At 40.5% G+C, this 9,610-nt stretch overlaps 1 protein-coding gene across 5 annotated transcripts in view; it reads left to right on the forward strand.

Annotated features, from left to right (window-relative positions):
• SMARCA2 (SWI/SNF related, matrix associated, actin dependent regulator of chromatin, subfamily a, member 2) overlaps positions 1-9,610 on the forward strand; it is a 180,284-nt gene that overhangs the window by 94,269 nt on the left and 76,405 nt on the right. For all 5 annotated transcript variants that reach the window (XM_017496952.2, XM_037727292.1, XM_017496954.2 and 2 more), the window contains exons 24-25: positions 476-639; positions 6,268-6,495. In XM_017496952.2, coding sequence (XP_017352441.1) covers positions 476-639; positions 6,268-6,495 — 392 coding nt within the window. The remainder of the gene's footprint in view (positions 1-475; positions 640-6,267; positions 6,496-9,610) is intronic.

Consider the following 9,610-nt stretch of genomic DNA (forward strand, 5'->3'; position numbering starts at 1 on the left):
TAAAGTGGTAGAAAACAGCTTTCCTTTTGTTTATATTTTATATTTTCTTGGCATAAAAAAAGTCCTTGCTTTAATGCCTATCATCAGCAAAGTTTCTTTAAGCCATTATTACAGCTATCAGCACACACATGTGTGTTTGTATGTGTGTGTGAGAGAGAGGAAGGAAGTGTTATAAATGACAGAAATAAATCCAAAAAATGTTTTCATTGTTTTAGGTGAGAGTAAGGATTTTGTAAAATTTGTAAAGTTGCAAAGATGCCTCGTCAGAAATGTATAAACTCTTTCTCTCTCTCTGTCTTTATTTAATTGCAAAATGTTCAAAGTTTTTTCCAAAAGTACAGAGGCCTGGAAATTACCTCACCAGTGTTAGGAGGAATCTGGGTATATTTCTTGAAGGAAGCAAGCCTTTTTGTCTAGTTCTGCGCCATTTTCAGACAAGAGTTAATTGGCAAATTAATTTTTCTGATCCCCTCAGGCACCACCAAGTCTGAAGATCGTGCTGCTTTGCTGAAGAAATTCAATGAACCTGGATCCCAGTATTTCATTTTCTTGCTGAGCACAAGAGCTGGAGGCCTGGGCTTAAATCTTCAGGCAGCTGATACGGTGGTCATCTTTGACAGCGACTGGAATCCTCATCAGGTCTGCATGTCCGACTCAGGTGCCCAGGCCTCCCTCTGGAGAGGAACTAAAAGATGATCAGTTTCATTATTCACATTTATGGGACAGAGCAGATAACTAAACGAGTGGGCTGTTGCTTTCTTGGAGCCAATTCTTATGGCTGTTTTCTTAAATGCCTTAGAGCATAGATATGATGTCCCACATATGCCTTTGAAGAATTGAAGTTTGGGGTAGAAAAACTCAGTTTCCGTTTAGTTTTAATCCCATCTCTTGGGGTTGCCGTTGAACAAGCTATGTTTAATGGAGGATAAATAAAAAATGTTGGAAAATGATAGCAGTAAGAACAACAGCAACCCATCATTTATGGGACCCTTAATCTGCACCAGCCTGTTGGGCATTTTTTCATTCAGTTTTCACAACAAACCTGTGAGACAGTTAATATGATTTGCATCTTTGCCGTCAAGGAAACTTGAGTCCTAGGCAGGGTTAGTGACTTCCTCAAGGCCAAACAGCATTACCATAGTTAACCTTTTATTGTGTGTTTTGGTGGCTCACACCTATAATCCCAGCACTTTGGGAGGCTGAGACGGGTGGATCACAAGGTCAAGAGATCAAGACCATCCTGGTCAACACGGTGAAACCCCGTCTCTACTAAAAATACAAAAGTTAGCTGGGCATGGTGGTGCATGCCTGTAGTCCCAGCTATTTGGGAGGCTGAGGCAGGAGAATTGCTTGAACCCAGGAGATGGAGGTTGCGGTGAGCCAAGATCACACCATTGCACTCCAGCCTGGGTAACGAGCGAAACTCCATCTCAAAAAAAAAAAAAAGCCATCATCAAAACGTATTCTAATGAGCATTTATTGTTGTAAAGCTCTTTTAGCCAGGTAAGTTAGGGCTATCCTTTTAAAGTACTACTTGGATTTAAAAAAAAAAATGGAGTGGGTCTCTTATGGCACTGGTTTTCGAAATTACTCTGGGAGATGAGGCACCTGTCTGTAGGCTATTGGGTAGGATGATATTTGTCAAGATTTGATTCATGCTGGAACAAATGTTGAATTCAAAATAGTGAAAAGGAAGACCAGATGTGGTGGCTCATGCCTGTAATCCCAGCACTTTGGGAGGTTGAGGCAGGAGGATCACTTGAGCCTGTAGGTGAATTAATTAAAGCAACTATTAAAATTTTCTGATCTTGAAAAGGATTGGGAGCCATCAGCACAGAATATATTAGTTCTAAGTCTTCAGAAAATATGGTTACACATTTTTATAAATATATAAAAGTGTTGCATTCCAAGGCTTGGGTAGAATTCATGTTGATGTGAGACATCTGCACTTTTCCTTTGTACCATTTTGGATTCAGTGTTTGTTCCACAAACATTTATTGAGTGTCTGTTATGCAGCAGGCACTGAGCTAGGCTGAGTAAGGGGAGAAGACGTGATGTGACTCCTCTCCTCCTGGTGTGCTCAATGTGGTTAGATGTTTAGATTATCCTGCTGGTACCTAAGTATTGAGGACTGTCTATAGGTGGAGAATTTACTGTATTCTCTCTTCGGAGATAAGCATTTCAACTGAGTCTCAGATACTTACCTTCACTGGAACAGTGTAAATTCTAAAAGCCACCGTTCCAGAAAATGCTATGTAACATGGAAAAGAACCCTGGAACATCTGTATGATGTTCCACCCCACCCCGCCTCCCTTTTTTCCTTTCTCTCTGTTAAAAACTTTGAATTCTGGAATCAAAGTAAATTGCAGTAACATGAAATAGCTCTCTCTTAACTGCATGTGAACCAAAACTTCGGCAGCAAAACACAGGATCCCAGATTTTCTCTGGTTGAATTTACCACAGGTTGAATTTATTCACACTGGGCCTCTGAAAGTATTTCTAGCTGCCGTAGATGGATTCGCTTCCACCTGATATGAATAAACTGAGCTGACCAGATTTTTCATCTGTTGCTTAATATGAGCATTAGTTTGGTCAAAGTTTTCTTTTTCAGACATCAGTGATTTTAGAGTGATAAAGATGCATCTGACTTTTCATTTGAAAGGTACAGAACTCTATTAAATATTGTTAGGCACTTTGCATATCGCACCTCAAGTAATCCTCAAAATATCTTATACATAAGGAAACCAGTAAATGTTAGCTTGCTCATGAGCACCCCACCAGATCATTCAAACCATGACTGTCTAGGTTTCAGTTTGAATACTGGGTTTGAGCTCTTTCTACCTTGCATAGAGATTGCATGGCCCCCAAATGAACATTGTGGAGCTCTTTTTACCAGGTTGATTTCAGCATGCATTGAAGAAAACTTTCTGGAAGCATGCATTATCATGTTGAATCAAAATGAAGGCACATTGGTAAAAACACGGGCTTTATTTGACATAGGTTGACAAATAGAGACCTTAATGCTGCTAATTCGGGGCCCTACCTAGAAGCAAAGATAGAACTCACGATTGTGGAATTAACAAAAAATCCCTCTGGCTTGCCAAGACTCTCATTTCCAAACTGTTGATTAGAAACATGGGTTGGTACTTATGTTTTTTTTACCCATGGAGCTGCAGCTGTGTTGCTATTGCAGAAGGGTCAACCACATTTAGCTTGCAGGCCCTCTTCTCAGACCAGGCTCTGGCTTCAAGTATTATCAGACCTAAGTCAGTGTGATGAACTTTCAGACCAGCTAATTGAGACTTCAGAAATACTGAGTAACCCATCCAATAATTACAGCACTTACTTCTTTGTCACAATATTTCCCCCCACATTTTGGCTTAGAGACTCAAGCTCACATTTCATTAAACTTCTCCGTCCTAGAACTTTTGTGACCTTCCATTAGATGGGTGACCTGAAACACACAAACACACATTAGTGTCACCACCACCAAACAAAACTAATTGCAGCAAATTTCCAAGGATTCTTTAATGTCTTACCTTGCTTGTATGTTGTCCATGTATCCTGCTTCCTCACCTATTCTATTCATATTCTGCTGCCCCCTGCAATTAGTATTTTTGTGGTTTTGTTAGCATCGTCTGGGACAAGAGTCAGCAATCTGCTCATGGGCTCATTCTGACCTGCCACTTGTCTTTGCAGCCCCTGCAGGTGAAGAATGGTTTTTGCTTTTTAAAGTATACATTAGAAAATGGTGACAAAAAGAATATCAGCCTTTTGGTGAGAACAGTTGCTCAATTTTTGCTTCTGGGCCAGGCAGCCTAGAATGTTTACTAATGCTGTTGAGCCCCTTTTAGAGACTGTTTGCTGGCCTCTGTTTCAGGAGATAGTGCAAAGCTTGATGACACAGCGCTTGTCATCTTGACTGCTGTTAGCAGTTCTGGTGAAGATATGTTGAGAGGGACAGTTGAACTGAAAGCTTAAAAAAGAAGTTTAGGGTAGAGTTTTGTGTCAGCTTTGGATTTGAATGATCCACCTCACATTCTAAAATAATCTAACATGGATGGGTTCCAGCTGTTTTCATGGCTCAACACTATGACATTTATACTAACTTATTCAAATATCTGCCAAGGAAAAGCTTTTGCCTAATTGACTACTTAATTTTAAAGGTCTATGCAGCAAAACAAATCTCCAGGGCAGCCTTTTGCCTGCTGCCTTCTTGTGCTACAACAGGTGACCAAGAAACTTGTCTGGTCAAGAAGATGGGTTTACAGCTGTTGAGCTCTGTGCAAAATATGGCGCCAGGGATGTGGGATACAGGAATCAGACCTTTGCCCTAAAAATCTATACAGTCTATTGGGGGACCTGTGTAAACAACTAATTCACATTGGCCCAGATACCACCACCTGGACCACAATGAATAAAAGCCACATGCCAAAAAGTTTTTATTATGTAGCTGTAATATTAGGTGACTCTTGCTTCATGGGCTCATGGAGGTTTTTATTTAAAGATTTCATTAAAGCTTTTTTTCTTATTAATATATGAGTAACATTTAAAGCAGAAAAAAGCAAAATGTAAGCAAAGCGAATAAAATGAAATAACACCTATAATCTTATCACTTGGAGATTTATGTTGTTGGCATGTTGGTGTTTATCCTCCCACCTTTTTCTTGACATAGATAAATTTGCACATATAAGATCAGAATGCACATGCTTCTTTTTGACTTGTTTTCACTTATTATAGCTTTGTGTCATTAAATCTCCTACAATATAATATATATATATTTTTTATGGAGTCTCACTCTGTCACCCAGGCTAGAGTGCAGTGGCACAATCTTGGCTCACTGCAACCTCCGCCTCCTGGGTTCAAGCAGTTCTCTGCCTCAGCCTCTGAAGCAGCTGGGATTACAGGCACCTGCCATCAAACCCAGCTAATTTTTGTATTTTCAGTAGAGATGGAGTATCACCATCATGGCCAGGCTGGTCTTGAACTCCTGACCTCGTGATCTGCCTGCCTTGGCCTTCCAAAGTGCTGTGATTATAGGTGTGAGCCACCACGCCCGGCCTCGATATAATTTTTATGATACTTTGTTGGTACATACATAGAGTAGAATACTATATTTAACCAATTCGTTGTTGAATGTTTAATTCTTTTTTTTTTTAAAGCCATTATAGATACTAAATTATTCTGAGAGGGTACATCCTTCTTTCTAAATCTTTGTGCATATCTATGATTATTTCTTTAATATATATTTTCAGAAGTGACATATCTGAGTCAGAGACATAAACAATTTTAACACTTCTGATAGGTAGTGACAAATTTCTGTCCCCAAAAGTTCACCAGTTGACTACCCAAGTAGCAGTCCTTTTCATTTCCCAAATTGAAGACTGAGTCTTTGATAGGGTTAGGTTCTAGGAAATTGACTACCTGAGCAATCACTCTGCGTGTGTGTGTGTGTGTGTGTGTGTGTGTGTGTGTGTGTGTAGTGAGATGTATGTATGTATAATGCATGAATGTACAACCATTCAGTGATGTTTGAAAAATAATCTTCAACACATCACACCAAAGAAAAGTTGCATTTCTTGCAACTTAAGGTTAGTTGTAGGTAATATGTAAGTCATAATTCTGACATTGGACATGGGTGTCTTGTTTTATGTTTTAGATAGGGGCTAATCCTGATGAGGAACCTAGAGACAGATGAAAACTATATGACACGTGGATTTCAGAACCTGAGATGTATTTCAGTTGATTGGGTTAATTTAAACCCAGGTTTCTTCAACTAAGAATGACCTTTAATTTTTCCAAAGGTAGCTTATGTGTTTTTAAATGTAAGCAAAAGGCCAGGCACCGTGGCTCAAGCCTGTAATCCCTGCCCTTTGGGAGGCTGAGGTGGGTGGATTACTTGAGGTCGGGAGTTCAAGACCGGTGTGACCAACAGGGAGAAACCCCGTTTCTACTAAAAATGCAAAATTAGCTGGGCGTGGTGGCGCCTGCCTGTAATCCCAGCCAGTCAAGAGGCTGAGGCAGGAGAATCACTTGAACCCAGGAGGCGGAGGTTGGTGAGCTGAGATCGTGCCATTGCACTCCAGCGTGGGCAATGAGAGCAAAACTTCATCTCAAAAAAATAAAAAATAAAATGAAATGTAAGCAAAATCTTACCTAAGTGAAGGTGAAATACATAACCCTTCCATATTTCCCTGGGATGGGGTCTGGTTTGGGATGCCTAAGCCAGACATCTCAGTTCTCACAGCATATTGTCCCCTCAAACAGGATCTGCAGGCCCAAGACCGAGCTCACCGCATCGGGCAGCAGAACGAGGTCCGGGTGCTGAGGCTCTGTACCGTGAACAGCGTGGAGGAAAAGATCCTGGCGGCCGCAAAGTACAAGCTGAACGTGGATCAGAAAGTGATCCAGGCAGGCATGTTTGACCAAAAGTCTTCAAGCCACGAGCGGAGGGCATTCCTGCAGGCCATCTTGGAGCATGAAGAGGAAAATGAGGTATTACAGATAGCCCTAAGTTATGAAATCAAACAGTGGCCTTTTGTCTCTGAAGAACTAAGAATAACCCCTTTGTTTAAAGAACTTCTTGGGCTAGTGTTAATGAAATTGAATAAATTAACTGCTGTTTTAGATCCCAACCACAGAAAGCCTCTGAAAGTTATCCAAAATGAATGTCTTAAGAGCTGCTGCTGGAAGAACCTCGAGGCTTGCCTTTGGGTACTCCCTCCTTTTTCCCAGGGTGGTAAAACCAGCTCCTTTATTGTACCATCAGTGCTGTCTTCTGTAGGGCAGATGCAGATTTGCAGAGAGGTTACTTGAGGTACAAAATCAGCTGGATGAGACAAGACAAAGCTGGAAGGGGCCCTCTTTTTCTCATCCTCCAGAGCCGTCTGTCTCTTTTGCCTTTTGATCAGGGATCACAGAGCTTCAACACGTTTGTAGGACAAGCCTTCACAGCCATCTTCCACACAGTTAGCTATACTTGCACTTGGAAAGCATGACCTTAACCTTTATTTCAAATTTTTATTTAAGAGCCGTCTGAAGGCCGGGAAAAATACTGTTTAAATAGTCTTTATTTGTCAGGGTTGTATGAAGAATGCATTGGTTAGGTTTTTATTAGGGGAATGTTGGGTTGCCATTTGTATTATTTTTAGATTGCCAGTGTTAGTAATTTTATAATAAATATTCATTCCAAAATGGATTTGAAATAGATTTTTAAACATATGTATGTAGTCTAGCAAACTACAGAGTATCAGCAGCAGTCCTTATCATAAAACTGGCTGGGAATGAATTAAAAATCGAAGAGTAAGTTTACCTTACATATTCCTGTGGAATACTGTTTTCTTTGCATATATTAGATATAATTTGATTTTTGCCTTAAATAGGATATGTGTTTTTGCAGTCTGCTATAAATTATGAACCTGATTCTTTTAAAAGTCTTATGAACAGGGCCAGGCACCGTGGCTCACACCTGTAATCCCAGCACTTTGGGAGGCAGAGGCGGGCAGATCACCTGAGGTTGGGAATTCAAAACCAGCCTGACCAACATGGAGAAACCCAGTCTCTTTTAAAAAATATATATATACAAAATTAGCTGAGCATGGTGGCATATGCCTGTAATCCCAGCTACTCAGGAGGCTGAGGAAGGAGAATCGTTTGAACCCGGGAGGTGGAGGTTGCAGTGTCTTGAGATCGTGCCATTGCACTCCAGCCTGGGCAACAAGAGCGAAACTCCATCTCAAAAAAAAAAAAAAAAGTCTTATAAACAGATGAAAAAAAAGAGTCTTACAACTCCTCAACTTACAATGGTGTTATATCCCGACAAACCCATCGTAAGTTGAAAATACCAGGATGTGGCCCCATCTTAAGTCTAGTAGAGTATGGAATGTGTATTACTTTTGCACCTTCAGAAAGTCAAAAAATCTTAAGTCCAACCATTCTTAAGCCAGAGACCGTCTGCATTTTTTTTTTCTGAAAGGAATCCTGAAATCAACCCATTTGCAAACTGAAGAGCACTTTTGTATTATGCCTTGTATTTGTCAGTCTTACGTTTTTGATGAGCTATCCATTGGGTTTCATGAAAATGATGAAAAATACATATGCACATGCACTCACTATCCTCACACATTTGAAAAATTTTTATCTCAAATAATCTATAATTTCTGATTCTTGAAATGGAATATTTGATACAGATATGGAGTCAGATTGTCCGGTGATTTCTGTTGTTGTGTTGTTGTTGTTTATACACTTGGACATTTCCAAGAAAACAATATGATGAGGGATCTATACTGTGACAAAGCAGATGTGAGCAGAGCTGACACTCAGCCAGTCACCTCCACTACATTTTTGCTTGCTTGTTTTGTGGAGGCCTTGTGAAAATAGTACCTGATCTGGTTCAGAATCAAGGAAGCCTGGAGTTTTTCAGCCTTCCTAAGCAGCAGGGAGATGTGGATCTCTCCCATGCCTAAGGGCTGCCAGGTGAGGCCTGGAGTGCAATCCCCTCCCAGTGGTCCTGCCAGGACCCCTCCAGTGGTCCTGCCAGCAAGGCTAGCTGTGAGCAGCCTTGCTGAGGCTTCCTGGCCCTTCTTGGCTGCCAGTGTGTCAGACAAATGTTACCATTTTCAGGGTGGTCTGTGTCCTGATATAAAGATGTTTGAAAACACTGAGAGATCGCAGTCAAGGGTTCTGGTCCAGAAAAAATCAAGACAGCATAGGCTGTCATCACCATGGTTGACGCAACCATGAAGTGCTGGGGCACAGAGAACCCAGGAAGATACATTGTACACTTCCAGCCATTTGGTTTTCCATGAAGGTCAGATCACCCTGGGCAGGCTTCTTGCCAGTTTACAAGAGAATCTTTATATCTTGAGCACGTGGTCATCTAAGCCCCTCATTGTACAGGTGATGAGAGGGTAATGTGTGGTTCTAGGAAGAAAGCAGGCAAAGTGGGACATCTGTTCACCAGAGGAGGCATTACCAGATACTTCGTACTGTGAAGTCTAAACCCACTCCCAGCTAGTCTGTGTCTTTGTCAGATGAAATGTAATATTTAGACAAATTGACTTTAATCAATCTGGAGGTGAACTAGAATAGAAGGTTTTTCAGAAATAATTATTATCTTGAATTATAGATTTCTTACTTTATTGGATTGCATTCATTTCTAACGCTTATTAAGTTCCTGCAGTGTGAAAGACGTTATCTTGGGAGCCAACATGGTCATCTCGTTTGAGCCACTAGTGCACTCATACTCTTTCTCTAAAGCAAGTTACCTCATTTTGAACATAGTTTGTGAAACTGGATGTTTAAAGTTCTGCGTTTTCCCCTTTCTTCCCTCAGCTGATACACTGAAATTCCCCGTTTGATTTTTAACAAGCCCACTCAGCATATGATAAAAATAATTTGGGAAGATAAGCCCTGTAGTTTATGCCCAACTTTTAGAATCATTTTTGAGAAGTGTGGAAGTCATCTTTAACATTGCTGAAAATCCAGAGAACTGCTGGTTTCTGAGGAACTAACAGATAGATAATGTACTTTTGTTTGATGCAATATAAAATGAAAATTTTAGCTCATCTGTAATGCTTTCTTTGCTTCATTTAAATTATTTTCATTAAGT

Source organism: Cebus imitator, unplaced genomic scaffold (genome assembly GCF_001604975.1).
Source record: "Cebus imitator isolate Cc_AM_T3 unplaced genomic scaffold, Cebus_imitator-1.0 Scaffold227, whole genome shotgun sequence".
Lineage (NCBI taxonomy): Eukaryota > Metazoa > Chordata > Mammalia > Primates > Cebidae > Cebus > Cebus imitator.